Genomic DNA, 25,166 nt, shown 5'->3' on the forward strand with positions numbered 1-25,166 from the left:
TTTAAGGGCTTTTAAAAAACGAAAATAAGCACCTTTAAGCACTTTTTAAAAAAGCTACGCACCCTGTTCAACATGTTACAGTAGGATTATATTTCCCTACATTTGTAAAAAATGTAAACATTTGTATACTCCATTTTGAAAAGACATAAAAAATCTGGAATCTAGATTCTAATCTTCATTATTGAGGAACAATACATTTTTTAAAAAAATTCTTTCAACATAAAAGAAAAAATGCATTCATTGCGCATATCAACTATGGTACTACATATATCACTACTGCTTTAAGATGCTAACAAGGTAATCCCTACTGTTTTTTAATGAAATTCATTTAATATGCATATCCTAATGTTAGCTTTAATTCGAAGAAAAAAAAATATTTTAGGTAGAGAGCTCGATATTAAAATTTATGTAAATTAGAGAAATTATTTTTAATATTCTTCTATTTCAGATGTGCCAAACCTTGTATCTTTAGTAAAATTTCAATTTCTTAGCTTGAGAGAAAAAAAAGCGGCTTGTTTACTAATATTTCTTCCGTTATTTTCCTTAATTAAAATTAGCTGTAAAATCAGCTGAAGAAAATTCTTACATTTATAGCAAATTTCACTTATTAGTTCTGTTCACACATCAAAACTAATTGGTGATAAAATGAAGATAAATTCAAATAGTAGAGGTCGGGAAACGTTTTTAACTTGTAGTTATTAAGAAGAAGAGATTTGAGTGCTCTAGCTAGTTGAAAACTGACCGAAATTTTAATGGCGAGATTCCACTCTAACAGACAAGAAAGCTAGTTAGTAAAAATGCTGTAAGAATCACTTATTGTTTGCTATTAATTGAAAATAAGTGTAAAGGAAAAAAAAATAGTTTGATATTAAAACTTAGCTTTTTTCTAAAATATACCTTCATTTCAATTTTTTTTTTTTACTAAATTATTTTTCTAATTCTATCAGAAATAACTAGAGACCAGAAGGAAAAAAAATTATGAAGTTTTGAAAAGACAAATATATTTCCCAAAAACAAAGACAAAATATCTACAGAGAATGTCACTAAAAACATATTCTTTTAAAGCATATAAAACACATTTCTATGGTAAATAATGCACAAAAATATCACAATTCTAAATAATATGAAATTTTCAACATTCATTATAAATTTACTTGTCAGTTTCAAAATAAGGTATACATAATGTAAGAGTATAAGTACTTAAAATTGTCAAAACAAATAATACTTCATAAAATTTCTTGCATACTGTATACAAAACAATTAAGTTTAGGATCAGCAAGAGAAGAAGTTACAGAGAACAATCTTAATATTTTCTTTGAATAGTAAGGAAAAAAGTTTTTTTTAAAAAAAGATTTGTTCACAAATTTTTAACTAAAAAAGTTTAAACTAAAGTTTAATTTAAACTAAAAAAGTTATAAAATATACTGTTGAAGAATTTTTAACTTCTTAAAAATATTTAAAAGAACTTTGAACTATTATCTGATAAAAAAGATCTATATTTCATATAAAAAATTTTTTATTAAAAATTTTTTATAACATAAAATTTCGAAACATATTAAACAATAGCATTAAAAGGAAAGTTAATTTAACAAAATAAAAATAATACATACAGCCCCTTTCTGCAATAATTGTTGGATACAGAAAAATGGCATTATAGTAAATGCAAACAGATTGTAAATGTTGGTGCCATACTTCAAGTTGTGAAGATCTATTAAGTGAAGAGTTTGTGATAAACAGAAAATACTCTTTTTATAATGGCTTAGAGTGTTCTTTATTTGGTCTTGGCAATTTATGAAACCAGAGTAACAAATTGCAAAATGATTTTATGGGTTAGCTTTGGTAAAATGATAATTTTATCGAAGATTTTTTGGTAAAATGATTTTCGTAACACAAGAGATTTTATGGAAATTATACACATTTTACGGACAAGATGGATTGTAGGAGCATTACAATAAGGTTTAATTTCCCCCCTTAAAGCACATGAAATAGAATTCCTAGAAAATGAAGAACCCCCGTAACAGCCACTTATGGACCAGGGGAGTCGTTGAAGTTGGGGGTTACCAATCCTAGTCTGATAGAGCAAAAAGAATATACAATGCGTCCCCCATTTAACCAGCTAAAATTGGGTCTAACCATTCATAGTCTTTAACCGTTCATAGTCTGTAATCCTTTATAGTCTGCAACTCTGTAACCCTTTATAGGGCCATTTTTTGCTCTGTTAAAATAATTTGAGGATTGAAATTGTTTTATAAAAATTAATTCATTTAGCTTATTACCTAAAATTAATTTGATTAAGACCATTTCTCTTTTAGAGAGGGAGGAATTTCTCAAAATTTTACCTACAGAGAAAAATTGGCCATAAACTCGACCTTCTGTGATAAACAACCAAATTTATAAACTCTGTGTTTATAACTGTAAATATACTTGATGAAAAATGATCAAACGCACAATGGAAATTACCTCCTCTTGATCCGATGATACTCTTTCCTGTTACCCACATTTATGTAAACAAAGCTGTTCATTTTTTTTATTTACTTTATTTTTTTAAGCTATATGTATAAATTATAGGTGAGAAAACAGCTTCCCACCTACTTTTTAAAATTAATCTGATAGAAAGTATACTTCCCATAACCTTATAAAGGGTTAAAGCCAATGTCTGCAAATAACTACTCAACTATTAACAATTAATCCATAAGTGTAGGGAATGTAGGACAATAGTCCTTGATCTTTAATATCCCGTGGCGTGCAAAGTGTTTGGATGCCTAAGCTAATCTCTTTGATTAGAATTTATGTCAAATGTCCCTGATAAGCAGAGCGTAAGGGAGAAAAACCCACTTAAAAAAAACACAGGAAGAAAAATATAAATCCATATTTTACATTTCTATTTATATAAGTATAAATTAATTCTAAGGTGAAAAATTTACACTTTCAAATAAAATAATGAATTTTTTTCTTTCTTGAATGCAAAAAATATTAAAATTGCAATGATCTATAATTCATTATTAAGTTTCCCTTACCTAAAATTCAAACAATTTTATTCTTCGTGAAATAGTTTGATCAAGCTACCTGCTAAAAAGTTTCAGCTAAAGAGTAATAAGTTTTATTTCTTAAGCATCTCAGGTGGTTGAATGGATGTTCACTGTGGCTAGATGCCTGAGCCAACATTCTCCTTAGTCCAATCTTAGTATGCTACCAAGGCCTAACTTAAAGGGGGGGGGGAGGAAACTGTTGAGTAAAATTTTAGTAAAAATTTTTAATAAGAAGTAGTGGTTTTAAAATAATTTTTTAAAAGAAACAGCAGAAAATTACAATTTTAAATAAAGGTTTTTAAAAAATTCTCATAATATTGAAAACTTGTGTTTTGAGAAAGTAGCCCACAATAAATTTTGTCAAACCTGTGACCTGTCTAGTACGCCACTGTCCTCAACACAAAGTATATTAAAAAATTAGAAAGCTAATCTCTAAAGGCAGTTAAGTTACATATATTTTACTTCTGCTACACTCAGTCATTAAACAATTTTATGAAAACTAATATTGTTTTCTTAGGTAAGTATACAGATATTCAAACAAATAAATATCTATAAGAATAAATAAAATGTATAAAATAGGTGTAAAAATATTTTCAATGAAAGAGATTAATGACCAGATTGGAAAAAGAGATTTATACGTTGAAGAATACGATAATAAATAGCCAATATAGTTGGTAAATATATGCTATGCTAATAAATATAAATGAAAAAGAATAATATGAGCAAAGACAAAAAATATAAAATAATCCACGGTATAAATTCATTACATAAAAAAGTTTTGTTTCTGAAACAGAAGAATGTAAAATATGCCATGGATATAAAATAACACTAATGATAAAAATTTGAAATAATATAAAAATAAATGGATAAAATACTGCCTTATTTATATTATATATCATATATCTCACCAGGTTAAAAAGCACTCGGGTTAAAAAAAAAGTAATTGAATATACTTGAAATGAAGAGTAACAGTTGGTAGATATACAAAAGATTTTTATACATTATGTATTTGTTACAAATGCAAAAATAAATCTAATAAATTATATATTTAGATATAGAGCTCTAATGATAAAAATTTAGATTATTAGAAAATAATTTTATGAAATACAGCTGAATGGATAGCGTATATTTCATCATGTTAAATAGCAGATTTCACCATGCATAACAAATTCAATCATAATTCATATGTTTAAAGAAGGAAAAATTTTATTTTAATGCAAGGATCTGATGATAAAAATTTAGAATATCATAAAACTAATTTTATATAATACTGTTTAGTGAATACTATATATCTAACTGTAATACAAAATATTTGCAAACGTTATATATTTGTTTCAAAATCAAGCATGAATCTAATAAATTATATATTTTTATTTATAGCACTAATAACGAAATTTTAGAATATTGTAAAATAATTTTATAAAAAACAGCTGAATGAATAGCATATATGAAATCTAACTTATTCCATTCGATCATGTTAAATAACATAGATTTCACAATGCATGTGTAACAAATTCAAACACAATTTATATATTTAAACAAGCAAAATTTATATTATTATGTATGACTTGGATGATAAAAACTTAGAATATCATAAAATTAATTTGATAAAATACTGCTTAGTGAATACTATATACAGAGATGCCAACTTGCTCCGGAGAGCAAATATATATTTTAAAGTGGTAGTTTATCAATTGTGATTCTTGATTTAATAAATTCAATTTAGTAGATTTTTATCCACCACTATTTCTAAATAATTCGTAGGCTTATATAATTCACCACTTCATAGTACTATTTCATGCTGTACCTTTTAAAAAGTAAGCAAAAATAGTCAAATATTTGCAAAATATACTTTCTAGTTATTTACCGTTTTTTTAATTATTTTGGTGTGTCCGGAGCAGTTGGCATCTCTGGATATATCTCGCCACTTTAAATAGGCACTCAGGATCAAACATTTTAATAAATATACTTGAAATAAATATAATCAATTGTAATGGAAAATAATGGTGAACCTTCTGTATTTTATACAAATTCAAGCATACTTTATATTTTTATAAACAGATCAAATGACAAAAAATTGGAATATTATTATATAATTTCGTAAAATACTGCAGAATGAATAGTATACATGGTTCTTCAAAATTCATAGGCAAAAATTTAAGGATTGACAGAAAATATTTACAAGCCACTTTCACAATATAATGCACAAGTGGAGAACAAGCAGCGAACCATTAGGAGGTATATATTACAGTCACATGAAAGAATGAAACACCAAACAAGTGGTACTAAATTAATTTTAATGACAGAGTGTCTGGCACAATTACAGAAACTGCTCAAAGGAGCATTATTTTAAGCATTATATCTGTGACATAGCTGGTGGTGCATGTAATTAAATTTATCCAAATTAATTTAGTACCTCCTCTATCCATTTAGTGTTGTTATGCTCCTTCAAGGGAGAGTTTATCCAAATTAATTTAGTACCTCCTCTATCCATTAAGTGTTGTTAATCTCTTTCAAGGGAGAGTTTATCCAAATTAATTTAGTACCTCCTCTATCCATTTAGTGTTGTTATGCTCTTTCAAGGGAGAGTAGAGCATTAAATTGCTCATAGGAGCAGTATTGCAAGCATTATATCTGTGACATATATGGTGGTGCAGGAAATTTAATTTATCCAAATTAATTTAGTACCTCCTCTATCCGGTTAGTGTTATGCTCTTTCATGGGAGAGTAACGGATACCCGCTAGTGGTGCACTGCTTGCCTTCCTCCACACATTGCATGGTAAAAATTGCTTGTTCAGAAATTTTTACCAATGAATTTCGAAACATCCAGTTAATCGCACGTTATTAGATAGACATTCAGTTGAACGTACTAGAAATGAAGAACAAATCAAATGATGCATAAAATGCAATTTAACATTTTGAAGATAACACACTTTCAAATTTTATGATCAGCTTTTCTAATAAAAATTTAGATCATCATAAAAATTATTTGATAATATACCGCTAATTGAACATCATATATTTTCTCATGTGAAATATGTGTTGATAATAATAAGTATCCCTGAACACAAAACTGAATTTAAGAATTTTTTTTAAAATGATAACACAAAAAATTTAAAAATAATATAATATGCAGAGTGCATAAGGTATCGCAGATAAACAGGCACATTGGTAAAATGTGTATATAAATAGTACATTCATTACAGAAATATTAAGGTGCAGTAAGTATTGACAATAGGAACAATTTGATCCTTAAAATTTATTATATTTACAAACATGAAACAATGTAAATACGAAATATAGTTATTGAAAACCTTCTTTACCATCGAAGAAGAAAATGCTTTTACAGGAAAATGTACAATTTTTATTAAATATAATTTCATAAAAATATGTAAATTTCATACTACAATGTTTATAATAAAAATTTTTAAGCTTTTTTAAGAGTTAACATTTCTTTAAGTATTAATTGAACTATTAAAAATATAAAAATCTCCATGTTTATGTATTTTTTGTTAAGATTAAAAAAAAAAAAAAAAAAAAACAGTTTTACAAGTAGTTCCGATATTATATCATATTTAATTTCAGTGTAAATGACAAAAAAACTTCTTAAGTCTTTTTTTTTAAAGTTAAGATACTTAAGTATTATTTTTTAAGTTGTAATATATTTTACAATATAAGGATATCTCATTTCTGTGATTTCCAATTTAGATTTTCATAACCAAATAATCTTTATAAAAATTTAAATGTAACTGTTGCACACTGTATTTAATTTATTAAAAGTATACTTATTCCGCAATTTTTATTTTTGTAATTTTTTACTTTTATTACTTTATTTAAATTTTTTTCAATCTTGTTGCTTTTTATTTTAACAAGCTAGGTTGGTTATTTAATATGTTATAGCACCAATATTAATGTGTGAACACACAAAAGAATTAAAGTGTTAAATCAGAATTATATTATAATTAGAATTAAAGTGGGATACTGTGTTAATAACCCCATTTCTGTCAAACTTTTATTCACAAAAATTCAATAGGATTATTGCAATGCTCTAGTTTGGTTATTTCAGTTGCAATAGCACCAAATATATTAGCAACTTGTGAGTGCATGTTAAAATTACTTTAGCACTTAAATGGGAATTACAAATTACTAACCTGAAGAAAACAGTAACAGGTAAATAATAATTAATAACCCTAACTTAGTTTTATGGTTTAATTAATACAGGTAGCTTTATATTATTAGGAATTATTTTCACAGTATATAGATAGAAATTGATAAATACATATTAAGAAAATAATTACTTTAGAAGCAAAAAATTTGTCAAAAATATTGTTGCAGGTTGAATAAGTAAAAGTGAAGTTCTTTTTATTTCTGATTAGAACTATGCAGAATATAGATAAACATATTAACACATAAACATTGTAGTCAAATTTAATACAGTTATTAAAAAAAATTTATAAATAAAAAAACAGATTATTATATTAATTTCTTCATAACTTTATTTAACAAACATTAAGAAAAATTTGGACTACTTAAGTTATACGTAAAAGTTAACTAAAATGAGTATTGTCAGTTAATTTTTTGAATAACAAAAATAGTTTTTAGAAAAACTACTTAGACACTTAAATGACTTGTATTCACAATCTTCTATAGAGTTCCTAAAAAAAGCTTCTTAATTTTTTTTTAACAAATTCTATAAGTAGTAATTATTATAAAAAAACTAAAAATATATTTCATACATGTCAGAATATTGAAAAACAGTTTTAGCTTTAGATCATTAAACAAAGATTTCTAAAATATAAAAATTTTAAGAGTGTAAAAATACATAGATTTAGTCCATAGTTTTTCTTTTACACAAAAAGAGCTTACAAGTATCTATATGATACATAGTGTACAAAAATTGTTTTAGTAAAAAATAAAACTTTTCAGATCTATACAATTTGTTAATTTTCAAGAGGAGTAAAAAAATACAATTTATAGTAAGTCAAGATAAACTAAAAAATGAGTATAGTTAAGATAAATAACACGAAATACAACAGCTGCAAACAAATATGTAGACAATGGATTATAACATATTAGATCAATGTCCGAATATCTTAAGCTTTATATACAATAATGTAATTAGGTTTAAAATATTAAAGCCACTTTGGATATTATTAAAGCCTTTCTAAAATAAGACTTTATAGTTCTTATACATACATATAAAAAGTACACATACTTTTAATAGAAAAATAAACAAATCACTCATACAAACAATGTTAATGTATATATGCACTAGTTTTAAAAAATAATTTTTCATCAAATGTTTATAAACTATGCCTTTAAAACTAAATTAGTGAAATAGCGAAACAGCTAAATTCTAACATCAATATTACCAGCATTTTTGGTGAATAACTTCAACTAAGTTCAAAGTTTTTAAATCTGCTTCAGAACAAACTTTCATTTATGTTATTTTGGATTAATGCAACTTTATTTAATTTTTAATCTTTCAAAGTCAAGCCATAAGTAAAATTCAATATCTTATTTCCAGATTTTATTTCGTTAAAAAAATTTATGCAAATAGATGTTGAAAGGGCAAAATATTTACATAGCAATAGTAGTAATTACTGATATTCGGACGAATGGAGAGTGGTATTAATTCCTTTTTTTTAAAAAAAAATTTTCTAATATAAGGATTGAAAAGAAGATTGAATAAGTAAATTTGTTTTAAAGTATTTTGGTAAAGTTATTACTCTAATCATGAAATTTCGCTACTTATTGTATTTTCCAAAATATGTATTTTATTAATTGAAGCCATAAAGAAAGAAATGGATTAATTAATACTTCATACTTTTCATTAGTCCTTTGGAAAAACACAATCAAGCATTATAAGATCAAATTAATCCAGAATAATGCTAATAGAATACAAGGAAATTCGCAAAGGAATAATTTTTTAAAATTTTCAATCAGTTTTTTTTTTAAAAGTGTTAATTGTTTTTTTCGTTAACAATTACCTCCTTCATAATTCTTTAAAATCAATTTTAGTACGATAATTTTGATATACACTAATAATGAATTTCTTTTTTTAAAAAATGTCATAATGCAAATAAAAACTAAAATTCTTGCAGTTAATTTGTTGCGACTTTTGCAAATTTTGTAGAAAGATTTTAAATTAAATTGTACTGAATGCGTATTGCTATGTATGTATTACATTTTTTAACATTCTACCATTCAAAATCTAGATTAAGATTATCAATTGAAAAATGAATAAAAAAAAATTTTTTTTTTTAATGTTAAACGCTGAAAATTTGTTGATCACACAGATGTAATATCTTTTAATTTGAGAAAATAAATATATATACTTAACTGATTTTCTTTTAAAAAATGAAATTAAGTATAATTAGTTAACAAGGAATGATTTAACTACATATAATAAAAAAATTACATTATAGTGAACGACTAAACTTTAACAAATCTTTTATGAGTAGAAATAAAAGGAATAATAACTTTTACAAAGAATAAAGGTACGAGATATCACAGAAAGATGTACCATATTCATATGAATTGATGAAATATAGTTTCATATTGAGACGGCACACTGAAAATAAATGCTTCTTTTCAGTTTACAGGACACAATAACATTAGTGTTTAGAGTATAAACATTGAGTTTGCAAACATAAACATCATTCATAATGTATAAACAAAATCTACTACTTGTTAAGGAAAGTTTAGAAAACTGTTTCAAAGTTAGCAGCTAAAATACTATTACAACAGACCAATTTCCATAATTGGTTTCTGTTTCTGACCAATTATCAAAATTTGGCTTCAGTTTCAAGCCAATTTTTAAAATTGGGTTTCAAACCACCATTTGTTCATAAAAATCTGGCTCATCTTCCTGCTCAGCTTCTTCACCTTCTTCATCCAACTGGAAAAAAAAAGTGATGTGAAACATACATTTTAAGTAAAATATTTAAAAACATCACCTGTTTGCGTAATTTTGCACAAGTTAGAAAGTTATGGTAATAAGCCTAAAAAATTAACAAATATCTGCCGACGACTCAACAGATAAAAGTCACTCTCAAAAATAGCATGAAATGGGTGAAATAATTTTGTATTTAGTAATTAAAGAGCTTAGTGAAAGAATGTTATAAATAACAATATTTTTTTAAAAAAAGAAAGATTTCTCGAGGAAAAGCTTGATTTAGTCTTATTTAACTATACAACATTAATTTATATTGCAGAGTCATTAAAATTGAGATAAACTTACAAAGAGGCAAATCTGAGTATTTTTAAATTTGAAGAAGGTTCCAAGTGCATTTGGTAACAAACAGCTAAGCTGATGAGTAATCTAAAAAAGCTTCTCTTAAAATAGAAAATTTAAAACAACAGAAAAATTGCACAAATGCAATAGGAAATCGGCTAATAGACAGACCTTTTAAATTTTGATCATTATTTCTTCTTTCTAAGCTTCCGTTCACCTAACATCTCCTTCTTTTCAAGATTTTTTTTAGCCATAGGAAACTTCATTTTGTTGCATTTCTTGGTTATCTTTTTAATCAAATCAGCTGGAGCTTTGAGAAATCAGATGAAATAAATTGTTACTTTTATAGCTGTTTTTATTCACTTACTCTAATCCTTATTACTGGCCAATTTTTATGAAGTATTATAATGATGGTTAGATATAAAATTCAAATAAAAAAAGAGCTAATGCCAGTAGATAACTTTAATGAATTTCCTTTATGTGATAATGTTAATTATCACAAGTTTATTCTCCCCTTAATATAATTATGTTTCTTTTAATTTTTCACTTTTGTTTTTTAATATTTGCTTTAACTTTTTTTTTTTTTTTTTTTTTTTTGCTTTAATTTTGTTTTCTTAATTTGCTCTACTTTTATCATCTTAACTTTTAATTTCTTGTTCACGGATCCCTGCTCTTAACTTCATTTAATGTTCAGTTTACATTTAATTCATTTCATCAATTTACATTGTACATGTTTATTTACTACATTTTTTTTAATTATTAACTTTTATAGATTTATTGTATTTTATAATTTTTTTATGCAATTGTAATTTATTTATATTATCAATTAGTGTTTTTTTCCTTTTTCGATCATGCACTCCCCTCATGTGATATTTCCCAATCTTATTTTTTGCACGTGCGGTAATCTGATATGCGCTGCACCCATCATCTTGGACCCCTCTTCCTAACACCTGCGTGGGAGGATTTTGGACCCTTTTTTTGGTTGCAGCTGCATCCGATGGTCAACTGTGAGAATAAGATAGATATATAGGTTTTTTATGTCTTGTCCCCTTCACCGCGTGACTTTTTTCCTTTTTCTCACACAGCTGTGTACTTTTAATTGCGAACCGGACGGTAATCGTCATTTTTAACCTTTAGCCTTTTTGACCTCGCTTCCCCGTTCAGACGAGGGTGTCCCGACCCCCTTCGACCACGTGTTGTCCTTTACTTGCTCCTTCTATCGGCCAATGGTTTCTTGAGGGGTTGAATTTTGAACAACCCTTATTTTTTTTCATTGGTCTACTTTTAAGTTGTCCTACCCCTCGTTTCCCTCATTGGCTTTTCAAGGGTGACCCCCGAGCTTACATAAGGTGATGCATGACGGAAAAAAAGAAATTCTCGCTCTTATCTCAATATGTGATTGAATTTTTTGAATGACAAGATTTTGATCTGGTGATGTAAAAAAATGTTGGAAATACTTTGCGAAAAATATGATTTTTTGTTTGTGATAGTGAGTTTACGAAGGCTATGTTATAGTGTTTGTGTCGATGTATAACACCGATTCAAAATAATAAACAGATTTATTTTTACAAGTGACCAGCCTCATGTATCTTCATATTATCACCTTACAATTTAGTTGTCTCAACGCCATGTTGGGGTGAGTAGTCATTGTTTTTTTTAGTTAGCACAGATGATTATCAATCTCACAAGAATGTGTTTTCTTTTAAATATTTCTATATGCAATTCTCCTTATCATTTATATTAATGGTTTTTGTTTATCTGCTTATTTTTCTAAATTTTTGACCCAATGGACCTATTGGGTTATTTCGGAGTTCAACAATGCTGAACCACCACTATTTGGCCTTTTATTTAACGCGATTTAATGTATAATTTTTTTCCTTACCATATTCATTCAAGTATTATTTTATTTTAATTTGCTATGCATTCTTGTGGGTTTGCCTTGCCACATACACATTTATTTATTGTATTTGTTAGATCATGTACTTAAGCTGTGAATCAATTGTCTCTAGTTAGTGTTTTAGGCATTATTCTATCATTAGGTCATTCAACATTAACCTTATTTTTTAGTCTTAACTTTGATTAATTGTTTTAATTTCATAAGTTGATTATTTTCAATCTTTAATTCCTTTAAACTTTAACAAACTTATTTTATTTAACTCTTACAAATGGTGCCGCTTTTTTCTTAATTTTGTCATGTATGCATATATGTTCTGGTTTTGGTTCATTTTATATGTTCAGTATATATTTATATTACAAGGTGATCTCAATAATGAGATTTAAGGATGCATATATCTGTTTTATTTTTATGATAGACATTTTATTTATTTGCCTTTTATTTGATAATGAGTGAGATTTAATTTTTAACTTAATCCTTTATCCTAAACAATTGTTTTGCTAACTTAATGTTACTGCGCAATCACAAGCAAATAATGAACGGAAATAATAATATCCAAGAGGGTTTACAAAACCCAAGTAATGCTAATCAAAGCCAATTCATTAAAAAAAATATCTCTAATATAAACATTCAAAATTTTTCGGGGAATGAAGACGTAAAATGGTTTTTGTCACAAGTAGATGATATAAAAACACTAAACAATTGGGACGATTCTGTGGCACTGGTATTTCTAAAATCGAAACTTGAGGGAACGGCTCTAAAGTATTTTGCGCAATCTCCACTATGCAAAAATGCATTATTTAAAGATGCTTGCAATGCCTTACAAAATTTCTTCTCAACTGAAACTTCTGGTTCCGCCGCCCTCGCGTCCTTTCAAGGCATTTGCCTACTCGAGGGTGAGTCGATAAAAAGTTTAGCCCATAGGCTTCAAGTCGCAGCATCCAAAGTGTACAATAATGTACCAACCGACTCGTTAGATCAAATTTTGGCCTTACAATTCATATCTATAATGCCACCCGCAATCAAGCAAAAACTCATTTTTGATGGCGAAGAAAAATTCCAGTCACTAGTTGATAAAGCTCAAAGATATATTCAGGCTGAGCAGTCATTACAAACGGCTTCTTTCGCCAACTGCATTTCGGCAAATAACACCATAGATAAACTTCAGAATAAAATAATTGATTTGGAAAAGAAATTAGAAGAGATGTCAATCTCAAAAGCTTCCGTGAATCATATCAGTAGCAATACTTTTAAACCAAACCCCAATAATGTTAACAGGAGATTATCAATCTCACAAGAATGTGTTTTCTTTTAAATATTTCTATATGCAATTCTCCTTATCATTTATATTAATGGTTTTTGTTTATCTGCTTATTTTTCTAAATTTTTGACCCAATGGACCTATTGGGTTATTTCGGAGTTCAACAATGCTGAACCACCACTATTTGGCCTTTTATTTAACGCGATTTAATGTATAATTTTTTTCCTTACCATATTCATTCAAGTATTATTTTATTTTAATTTGCTATGCATTCTTGTGGGTTTGCCTTGCCACATACACATTTATTTATTGTATTTGTTAGATCATGTACTTAAGCTGTGAATCAATTGTCTCTAGTTAGTGTTTTAGGCATTATTCTATCATTAGGTCATTCAACATTAACCTTATTTTTTAGTCTTAACTTTGATTAATTGTTTTAATTTCATAAGTTGATTATTTTCAATCTTTAATTCCTTTAAACTTTAACAAACTTATTTTATTTAACTCTTACACTTTATGTAAATTTCACTTTGTGAGCAAGGAAGGAATACTAATTCATTGCATTATCTTGCACCTTTTTGAATGAAGCCAATGAAGCAAATAAAATTAGCGAATGAATCACTTTCAAAGATGGACATTTTTCTAACACCTTTTTTCTTTCTTACTCTTATTTTGATGAAATAAAATCAAATCTTGCATACATAAGGAAAGTCTTGAGAAACTAAGTTCTCAGTATCTAAACGGCTTGCTAAATTATTGATAATAAATAAAAATGGTTAATACATAATTTAACTCCAGAACTCTATAAGAAAACTTAAGTGAAAAGCTTAAAAAAAATTTTAATAATTGAAAACAGTGTTCTAAAGTATTGATACATAAATAATGGAAAGAAATTTTTTTTCATAGAATAAATAAAAATTAAAAATACAAATTGAAACTTACAGCTTTCATTTCCTCAGGATTCCAGCATGTTTTCATAGAAGCATGCACAGCAATCATGGATAAAAGTGCAAAAGGAAATGCAAGAGTAGCATATTCTTTGACAACCCAAATCACAACAATAGCAACGATTTGAATACCTGTATAAGTATGCATTTTGCTAATTTTCACCTGTAATATAATAATTATAATAAGACTTGAAACATAAAGAACATGTTGTTTTAATCTAAATATCTCAGCTTTTTCTATAATTCAAAAATCTTGCAGCAGGCCAAAAACCAAAAAAATCAGGCCAACATTTAAAAAAAAAATTAAAAATAAGGAATAATATATATAAAGCAAGCAACTTTCAAAAAGGACAAACAATAAAATAACAAAAATATAATTTGCTCTACTTAAGTATGATAAAGGCAAATTTTATAGCAAAAGAACAATAAAATACACTCTCCTTAATTTCGAGATTACTTTCTTTAGAAGAGAAAGTTTCAAAATTTTTTCAGTATAATACTACAACTGGAACAAAAAAGAACTCACAATACTTTGTGATCAATAAATAAGAAAATTTTGTAGTACTCTTGCACCAAAAAAAATCATTATCAATTAGTTAACATTCTTTTTGTACCAATATTTAATTAAAATTAGTAATCAAGTTTAAAAGTTCCTTATCAAATTATTTTAATATATAAGGCTTCAATAATCTTAGAAATACGAAACGTTAAGTGGCATATTCGCTCAATATGACGCTTAATAATTTCGTGCAAAAATTTTTTTTCCAGGGAATAATCCCTCAATTTAACACTTCTATGTTTAAATACTGATGAGAATCGATCATTTTTATAATCGGATGAAAGAGATAAATTAACAATAACTGTGAACTATAAAACTCTAACAAGATTTTCATTATCAAAATGGAAAATAGTCAGCATAATCTATTGTAATTGACAAAAGGAGCATGCCTTTGAAGATAGCAGCCGAGTTTCCAAAAACAGTAGAAGAATTTTTTTAGGGATTAAGACAACTTTCACGTTATAAAAATTCTGATTTAAGAAATTTAAAAATAAAAAAATTTAAATGATGCTTGTTTTTCAGTCTTCTATATTCCATTATACAGTCAAACCTTCAAGGGACCAAAATTTTGGTTCACTATAACCGGGAGTTCACTATATCCGTTACGCAGGCAATTTAACTAATGGTTCCCAAACTCCTCCCTTTTATTACACATTATTTAAATAAATTACTGTAAAATATTACTTAGTAGCGAAAAATTTGTTATTTTTCATTACTCTTCGTCTTGCTTACAAAAAAAAAATTAAATAAAAAAATTTTTAATCTTTAGCTGATGAGCAATCCTGACAGAAAATGCATATTGATCCCACTGACACCTTACAGGTGCATTATCTGTCAGGGTTGGAAATATCTGCTTGGTTTGTTTAGGGATGGGAAAGTGAGATAAAAGAAGCTTATCGCTAAATTGCCCTCTATAGATGGGTTTAAAAATCGGTATATATGTATTTATTTTAAAATAAAAATTTCAAAATTATTACAAAAAAAAAATCAGTTGAAGACAGAAAAAAGTTCATTATATCCAACTTCCTCACTTTTTTGGTTCACTATATCCACAAAAAATAACATTATACGTGTATAGCAAGGCACGGGACCTAACATTTCGTTCACTATATCAGGGAGTTCACTATGAACCGTGTTCACTATAGCGGGGTTTGACTGTATATGTAAATATGTTTTTATTGCATTTATCAAGCACCACTGAAAAATTAATGAATTCAAAGACAAATAATCGATAACTGTGCTTACCTTGCGAACAAATGAGAAGTCTGGAAAATGTTTCTTATGCATAAAAATAAGGAGAAATCTTTCATAAAGATGGATGCCACTTAATGATGATATACCCATGTATAAGAATACTCCAAACAACACACAAAATGGAACTTGTCTCAATAATGGTGCCATCAATATAGATGCTCCTGTAAATACACAGAATGGGATTACACAGTGGTCTCTTTGTTATGTTTAAAATTATTAAATTTTACTTTTTTGATATTATTCAAGATATTACACTGGAAGAAGATATTCCCCAATCAGGTAAGACAAGAAGACACCAATATTAGTGTAACCCTTTTTCAAGAGTGACATCAACATAAATTATGATTACTACACTTTGCCTTTATAGAGAAATAACCAGCTAAGAATATTTTTTTTTAATAAAAAGGTGGTTATTAATAAATCACAATTTATTTTATTTATACTTATCCTATTTGACTTTCTTCCTTATTCAAAATGTATGAGCTAACGTTTCAAGAAGATCTATTTACGAAAGAGATGATATATTGGAAAAATCTATTCAATCTGATTTTATTTGCTTCATTTTGTGAAATTCTCTCATATTTTTTACCAATATAGTAATGACATCACAACTATCTAGCTTGCTCGAGCCACTTTACACCATCTACGGTTTTTGTTTATTCGTTTTACAAAATGGTTTTAATTAAAAAATATTAAGTTAAAAACATTACCTATCTATGAATTAAAATATTATCTATCAAATGAGTCCAGATGAGAATTTGTGCAATCATCTATTCAGATTTTAAACTAAAAATGTGATTTTTTTCTTTTTAATTAGTACTTGTTTTCAAACTTTGTTGCTCAGGGATGAGAACTACATATTTTAGTGACCTGAAACTTTCCAAATATTAGTCTCGTACTAAAAGTGGCACTTTTTCTAGGGGATCCTGTAAAGGATTGGATAAAGAATAATTTTCCCCATGATAATTAAAGTCACCCCAGTATTCACATCAAGATACACTAATCTTCACCCTAGGATCTTAGATATCACCCTAGTATTCAGATTAAGATATACTGAGACTGGTACCTTACTTAATGCCTTGAGCACCATGTACAATTTTTAAGGAAAAATGCCCATCAGGCCACTATGCTTAGAGCAGTGTGAAACATACTACTAAAAGATTGAAATAGATAAAAATTTAGCAAATCTTAGTTTTATGTCTTATTTTACATTTACAGTCACTGGAGACCGATGTCGCCAAACTGGAAAGTTCTGTGTCGGTAACTGAGGACTGGCTTGACACTCAAAGCATTAAACAAGTTCAAAGGAAGATAAAAAAAAATAAAAGGCATAGTTATAGGCAATAATAAGATGATATAAAATACTTAAAATGTACATACCAACAAGAAATGATACCATAAAGTTTGTGATTCTTTGTTCTTTGATATCAATAATGTGAGGTGTTTCACCAGGAGCATGAGTCTTACTGTAAATCGTTAAGCTTGATGCGTGTGTAATGGACCTGACACAAGCAGCACAAAGCCAGGGGCCACCAATAAATCCACTTACAGCATTTATGATACCTACTATAACCATGTCCAAATGAAATCCAGATCCTTTTTTCAGCTTCTTTTTACTCAGGATAAGTCTACAACAAAGAGAAAAGTTAAATTGTAGAGGATAATTTATATAAATATTCTGCATTAGATATAGCGCTAAAAATGTCTCTACTACAACTCAAAGTTTTCCCAGGAGAATGATTTTAAACACAACTTCATATTAATTCCTCAAATAATGAAATTCATTTACCAATAATCAAAGCAAGATGAGGACATGAGTTTAGGTGATTCACCAAAAAAACAAAAAAGCAGGCAAACTTTAGAAATTGTCCAAAATCGGACAGTATTGCCGAAATCAGTTTAAATCAAATCTCTATTCAAGTTGAGTTAAAAAAATTCATAAAGTATAATATTTATAAAATTGTAACAAGTGCTTTAATGTTAATTGCAACATTTGTTTCGATATAACTGTCCTTAACTAAATTGCAGCATGCTTCACAAGACAAAGAATCTTGGAAGGCAAAGCAATGACGAGAGAGAAGCAAAGGAAGAAGAGAGGGAAAAAAGAAGAAAACAAGACTTTGTAGTATTTATAAAAGGAATAATTACATTTAAATAATTAATATTAAAATTTACTGTAATTAATATTAAAATTTGTAGAATTGATCAATTAAAAAAAATTATGAAAATCAATAGTAAGTAGATGTTAATGTTTTGAGTTCTGAGGTAACTGAAGAAAGCGATTTTTTTATTCAATTATTATCTCAGTAAAATGTGACAGGTGATTAATACTTATTTTTAATACTTACTCAACTATTTGTGTTTCCAAAAAAACTAAAATGAAGACTAAAATAGCAATGACAAAGGCACCTGCAACTTCCCATGCCTTGACAGGAAAGGGTGATATAATCCAACTTCTGTCAGTACTTGGGCTTAATCCTTCAGGTACAATTAATTTCTAAATAAAATTTAACAACAATAAATACTAATAGTAAATGAAACTTTTTTTTCATAACTAAGCAAACAAAATTAAAAATAACTATAATTTTTTCCCCTCATACTTATAACTAATTGCTCTTAACAGTACTAAACTAAATTGCTCTTTGACAGATGGTAATGCTAACTATAAACTTTAGTTATTCAAATATAACACCTTTCTTGTTTTGTATGTCTTTATCTTTTGCCTATCAATAGATAGAAATCATAAATATGCATACTAATAGACCAATACAAAAATAGACAATTTATTTTCAGGGTGATATCTGCACCTTATGTTCATCTTTGTTTTCCATCTTAGAAGCTTTTTTCCCTTTTTATTTTTATTTCAGTTTCATTCACTCTTTTCTCATGTAGAGATTAGTGTATTAATTTTTTTTTTAGTTTACCTAGTATTTACTACAAACTAAACTCGGTGGCACGACAGCCCATAGAGGGCTGTGGGGGCGGAGTTATCGGCCATGCCAACCTTCATCTATCAAAAGGTACCTCATGATAGAATCAAGTTAGCATGCTTTATATACTTGTGAATGATGTTAAACTTTTGTAGTGGTAGTTACGCCACAGTACTCCCCCACCAGAATTTTATCAGGGATATAATTTGATAAACAGATCTCACTAGTTGCTGTATTTGTGAAAGACCGGAGAGAGTCACCGGATTTTTTTGAGTGCTGAATGTGAGAGGTGTATTAACTTCACAGACGTGGTCGCTCCTGTGTTTCCTTTAGCAGTCGAGTGTATGCTTGCCGACATTGTGTGTGTGTTTAAGACGAGACTGAGCAACAGCGCAGGAGGGTGAATGATGCATTCACAAATAGCAAGTCAACCGTTCAATGCGGACTATCCATCGAAGTAAGCGTTAGCATTAAGAGATTGCGAAGTAGGCGTTACTTGCGTGAGCAAATCACGTCCGGGTCACCAATGTGGGGGCGGAGTTATCGGCCAAGCCAACCTTCATCTATCAAAAGGTACCTCATGATAGAATCAAGTTAGCAGGCTTTATATACTCGTGAATGATGTTAAACTTTTGTAGTGGTAGTTACGCCACAAGGGCCAAGGCCTACTGTGCCCATCTCAGTTTTCTTGATCTTGGGCTCTGGGGTGCAGGAGCAGATTTTCCGGTCAGATGGTCAGCCGAACGCGGAACCCCCAGCGTTTAATTCCCAGGCATGCTTGGTACTCATTTATCGACCCACTAAAGGGATGAAAGGCTGAGTCAACCTTGCCCGGCCCGAGGATCGAACTCAGGACCTGTGGCACGGGAGCGCAAAGCACTACCTCTCAGCCACCGGGCGTCTTACCTAGTATTGAGTCCCTTTCTAAATGTTTTTTTAACATTGATTTATTTAAATAAACTGAAAATTAAAATCAAAAATATTTTTCATTTGTATTTTACTAATATGAAGTTTTCAAACAACTGATACGGAACTTCGGTTATAACTTTTAATAATCGAATTATTAATAATCAAATATTGTAATATCCTTTTTTATTATTTTTTTCTAATCATAAAATATTTGCTTTTCAAGTTTATCTTTAAAAAAAGCATTTGTATTTTTTTGATAGCAACTCACTTTCGAGAAAATTTATTAAGAATTTGGAAGTCCTGAATCAAGGAACTTCACTCCAAATTCTATTCGCATGGTGAGAGCAATTCACTATAAAGTGAGAGCAATTCAAAACAATAATAAGTATAAAATGAAGCAACATACTTCAGTATAAGTATTTGGAATACAATAATCAATCAGAACCATGATAACAATTGCAATTGGAACTCCAAAATCTCCAAGAGCTCTTCTTGCCTAGAAAATAGAAAATTTAGGAATTTCTGAATTTTATATACATTTGATGAAAATTTAATACATATTTAGTGCACTAATTTAATTTCTTCACAAGCAAAGTCATAAGCATGAATGAGGATTTTTTCAAGCTTTTGACAAATGATGTGGTCCTAAATGTTCATTATGAACGTAAAACATAAAGTGTTAGGAACGTATTTTTTTTTAAACGATACCTTCAAATAAGATTTGTATAGGTTGAATTCACAACATTATAATAAATATTGGCATAGTATTATACAGTTTTCATTTATTTTAAAAACTATTCATAACAGCATCATTTGCATGTTAAGAATTCATATAAAATTCATTCCAATAGACACACTACATGCTGGAAAATCATTGGACATTACAATGGGCATCACTTGCAGAAGGGGATATTTGTCCCTCTCTATAATTAGAAATCTTTTTAAATTCCTTTCAATATTTTTCTTTATGTGGGAAATTTAGAAATTTACTTAGCTGTGTATTTTAATTTTTCCTTTCGTTTATCTAAAAAAAAAAATTTGAATGCTTGTCTAGCTCTTGAGAATTCTGACTTTTCAATTTTTTCTAGAAATAACGGATGGAACTTAAAGAATGTTAAAGGCCCATAAATGTTACGGACGGGGAGTGTCGCTGAAGCTTCAAAGCAGTCTAGGGTTGCGTTTCAAAGCTGGAACATGTTAATGAGCTCTCTCCCCGTAGCCGTTCAGTGAGTAAATGTAGAGGGAGTCTGTTTAACTACAGGTGGCGCTGCATGGTGTATGCAACACTCTGTCATCCTGACTTAGTCGGTCTCCGACTAATTGCTTTAAAGGTAAATATTAAACATCACAATAAAAAAAATATTGATGACAGAAATATTTTGACAATTGAATTGAAATATAAAACAATAAATTTATGAAAATTTAAATCTAAACTAATTCTAAATATATTCAATTTTAATATAATATATACTAGTTGATTAAGTAAATAAAGTAAAAATGCACTTTTCAAAATTATTAAGTAAATGAATTTCTCTTCAACCTATAAAACTAGCAGAAAATAAGTAATAAAAAGATATTTTCAAACATATAAAACTACAAAATTTTTTTATCTCACTTCTGAAAACTACGATCAATATGAATATTTCGATCATTAAAATAGAAATTTGTTATTAATATTCAGTTAAATAAGTTCAACTAATTTTTGATTTATGCAATAAAATCCAAAATGAAAATAATAAGTTTTTTTAAAAAAAATAATTGAAAGTCTGTTCTTGCACTAATAAAATTAAAAAAAATCGAAAGTCAGTGTATAAGTTCTTGCACAATTGAAAAGTTCATAGTTCATATGAAAAAAAAGGAAAAAGTTTATGGATCTTCCCACGGTTTCAATAAGTCTGCTGATGTGGATGTGACAGTTGGTCCTTCTCCTATACCGATCTTGTGAACATCATATCTATCGTTGGGTCTAATTTTTGTCACAGTGTATGGACCGAAAAATTTTGGTCGAAGTTTCAAACTTGTCCCAAATTGGGTTCGTTTGATGGCAACTCTGTCGTGGAACTTATACTTCGTTGCTGTCTTTCGTCTAGAATTATAATTGTGCTTGGTTTTTTCTTGCATCTCAAGTATATTGTTTTTTGCTTCTTTTCGCATTTGTTGTTGATTTTCAAGTAAAATATGTATGTGTTCTTCCTCGAGGATTTTCTCATGAAATTTTTCCACCTGTCCATTCCCTCGAGGTTGACTTGTGGTGATTGTGACATGATCAATTTGTTCGTCTTCACAGTACTTCTTGAATTCTATTGAGGTGAATGCGGATCCTTTATCTGAGGTGATTATTCTTGGATTTCCAAAAGTAATTTGCTGCAGTTGTAGTTTATCCAAGGCATATTTAGCTGATGTTGATTTAACTGGATAATTCCATTAGAATTTGGTGAAAGCATCTACAACGGTGTAAATGTATTTGTAATTCCTATTTGTACTGGGTAGGGGACCAAGAAAGTCTATGTGGTATGTATCTAGAGGAATGTCTCTTTTTGAGATGGGATGCAAGAAACCTTCTTGTTTTCCTACTTTACGTGATGAAAGTATACATGGAATGCAATTGGAAATTACGTTTTCAACAGTCTTTCTTATATTTGGGAACCAAAATTGTTGTTTAACCATGTCTTCTGTCTTGTTGATACCAAAATGGCCTTTGTTGTGTTGTAGTTGAACTATTTGTTTTTGCATATCTTGAAGTATGACTAAGAGTTCTTGATTGTTTACTACTCTGTATAGTCTTAGTGGTCGTGCAATAATTGCATAATCTTTAATAAATTTTCTAAAATATCCTGTTAGGCCTAGGAATGATTGAGCATCTTTAGCTGTTTGGAGCTTTGGAAAATTTAAAACAGCTTTTGTCTTTTCTGTTGAGGGACTAATCGTACCATTTTCTAAAATATGTCCAAGAAAGGTAATTATTCTTTGCAGGAAATTGCATTTTTTGAAATTAAATTCAAGTCCATAGTCGGAAGCTACTTTGAAAACTTTCTGGAGTGTTTGAAGATCTTCGGACTCATCGTCTGATGGAACAATCACATCGTCCAAATATAAAATCAATGCCCCGTCTTCTAAGAGTTCTCGAAAAACAATTTGTATAAATCGTTGAAATACTGCTGGTGAATTGGAAAGGCCGAAAGGAACTTTGTTGAATTCAAATTGTCCATCTGGTGTCACAAACGAAGTGTATTTGCGGCTTTGAAGATGAATGTCTACGTGGTGAAAAGCATTTCTTAAGTCCAGATTTGTAAAGACTGAAGCACCTTGTAGTCTATCGAAAATGTCCTCCATAATTGGGAGTGGGAATCTTTCTTTTATTAACTTCTTATTTAAACATCGATAATCAATCGCAATGCGAGTTGAGCCATCTTGTTTTTTACATAAGACAATTGGAGTGGAATAATCTGAAGTGCTTTCTCTAATTATACCTTTGTTTAACATTTCTTTAATTTGTTTATTAACTTCTAATTTCTCGAAAATAGATAGGCGGCGTGGATGCTGATAGACTGGCATTTCATCTTGAAGAAAAATTTGCATTACATAATTAGTGTTCTCAATTTTATTTGGCCTATAAGATTTAATAAGTTGTTCAATTTCGGCACGCATATCGGATTTTAAATGAGATAAATCAACATCGGCGTAAACTATATTTATATAAGATAAACAATAATCCGTATTTTCAATAAACGTATTTTTAATCTCTTTATTTTCCGGATTTGAAGAATTAAAACAGTTTGTTTCTGTTTCAGCTGACAAAAATATATCGGTTTCGGTTTGTTTATTTACATCGGAAAGAGCACGCTGATCACGTGATTGGGCAGTTTCCGCTTTCTTATTAGGCGCAGACGTCATTGAATCAAACTCATTTATTTGTTTTTCAAATAAATTTTGAGTAGAAGTACATTTGCATTCGCATAAAAAAATTTCGGTTTCAGTTTGAAAAGGGAGTGGTTCATTATTATTTTCAATCTCAAAGAATGACTGACCTTCGTCTTACTGATGCGACTGTACTACACCCTTGTCAGATCTATTTTTAGAAACTGGGGGAGAAAAATTATCGTTTTCGGAAATGAAAGAAGTAATTTGATTTTCTTTCTTAGACATTGAGTTTAAATTAGAAGTATTTTGTTGTTCGTTTTTATGCAAAGGAAATTTAGTTTTAGAATAAGGAGAAATCATATTTTCTTCTGAAATTCGATCATATTCTTTTTTTGCTTCATTTAAATCATCCAAAATATTTGGGGGAATTATTAAATCACAATAAAGATTTTTACGAACGGCTGCCGTTACTGTTATGGGATTTTCACGAAAGCTTGGAAGCGCTAATTTTATTTTTGAAAGTTCAGCTTGTACTTCATTTCCGAAAGCACAAGTTAATTGAACAGTTCCAACACTTTTTGTTTTGGGGGGAATTAAGTGTTCTCGTACGCAAATAATATTGGCTCCCGAATCAATTAACGATTGAACGTCCAGTTTATCATTAACGAAAAATTTTTCATATTGTAATTCATGCTTAGATTCATTAAATATTTTAGCTTTGACTTTGCAAACAGGGTCTCGATTTGAGTTAAATCTACGATTTGAATTAGTTTTGTTTCTGGGAAAGCTTTCGCGGGAATTATTTCGTGATTGGTATTCTGTAGGATTTCTCTCATATGAATTACGACTACAGCTTTGAAATGAGTTATTTTTTTGCCTGTTGTCGAACAGTTGTTGACGGTAGGGTTTTGGACACTGCTGATTTCTTCTGAAATTTTGTCCGTGGTTAAAGGATTGTTGATTATATTTTGTTTCACTTAGCGATTTTCGTTTTGATGTAAAGAAAATATCACATTTTTGAGCAAGTTCTGGAGGTTTCAACCATTCTTCACCTTGAATTATGGCAATAAGCGATTGAGTTTCATAATCTTATGTTGAATGAAGTTTATCGGCGATAATTAACTGGGATAATGTTTTAAAGTCAGTTGCTTTGCATATTTTGCAATAATACTCGAAAGATGTTGTTAATCATGATGCAAATTGTGTGTGCGATTCATCAGGCATGCGTTGAGATTTTCGAAAATTCATTAAACATTCGTGTGGTGTTGGCTGAAATTGTTTCAA

General features: G+C 28.8%; 1 protein-coding gene across 5 annotated transcripts in view; it reads right to left on the bottom strand.

Annotated features, from left to right (window-relative positions):
• Nucleotides 1-9,082: 9,082 nt before the first annotated feature.
• The window catches only part of LOC107447835 (band 3 anion transport protein), a 108,577-nt gene continuing 92,493 nt past the window's right edge, over nucleotides 9,083-25,166 (bottom strand). For all 5 annotated transcript variants that reach the window (XM_043041229.3, XM_087168227.1, XM_087168229.1 and 2 more), the window contains 6 exons: nucleotides 20,428-20,517; nucleotides 18,531-18,679; nucleotides 17,563-17,810; nucleotides 16,174-16,343; nucleotides 14,365-14,532; nucleotides 9,083-9,931 (listed from right to left, as the gene is read on the bottom strand). In XM_043041229.3, coding sequence (XP_042897163.1) covers nucleotides 9,863-9,931; nucleotides 14,365-14,532; nucleotides 16,174-16,343; nucleotides 17,563-17,810; nucleotides 18,531-18,679; nucleotides 20,428-20,517 — 894 coding nt within the window. In that variant the 3' untranslated portion in view covers nucleotides 9,083-9,862. The remainder of the gene's footprint in view (nucleotides 9,932-14,364; nucleotides 14,533-16,173; nucleotides 16,344-17,562; nucleotides 17,811-18,530; nucleotides 18,680-20,427; nucleotides 20,518-25,166) is intronic.

This window comes from Parasteatoda tepidariorum, chromosome 7 (genome assembly GCF_982258835.1).
Source record: "Parasteatoda tepidariorum strain Cologne lab strain chromosome 7, Ptep-v5.0, whole genome shotgun sequence".
Lineage (NCBI taxonomy): Eukaryota > Metazoa > Arthropoda > Arachnida > Araneae > Theridiidae > Parasteatoda > Parasteatoda tepidariorum.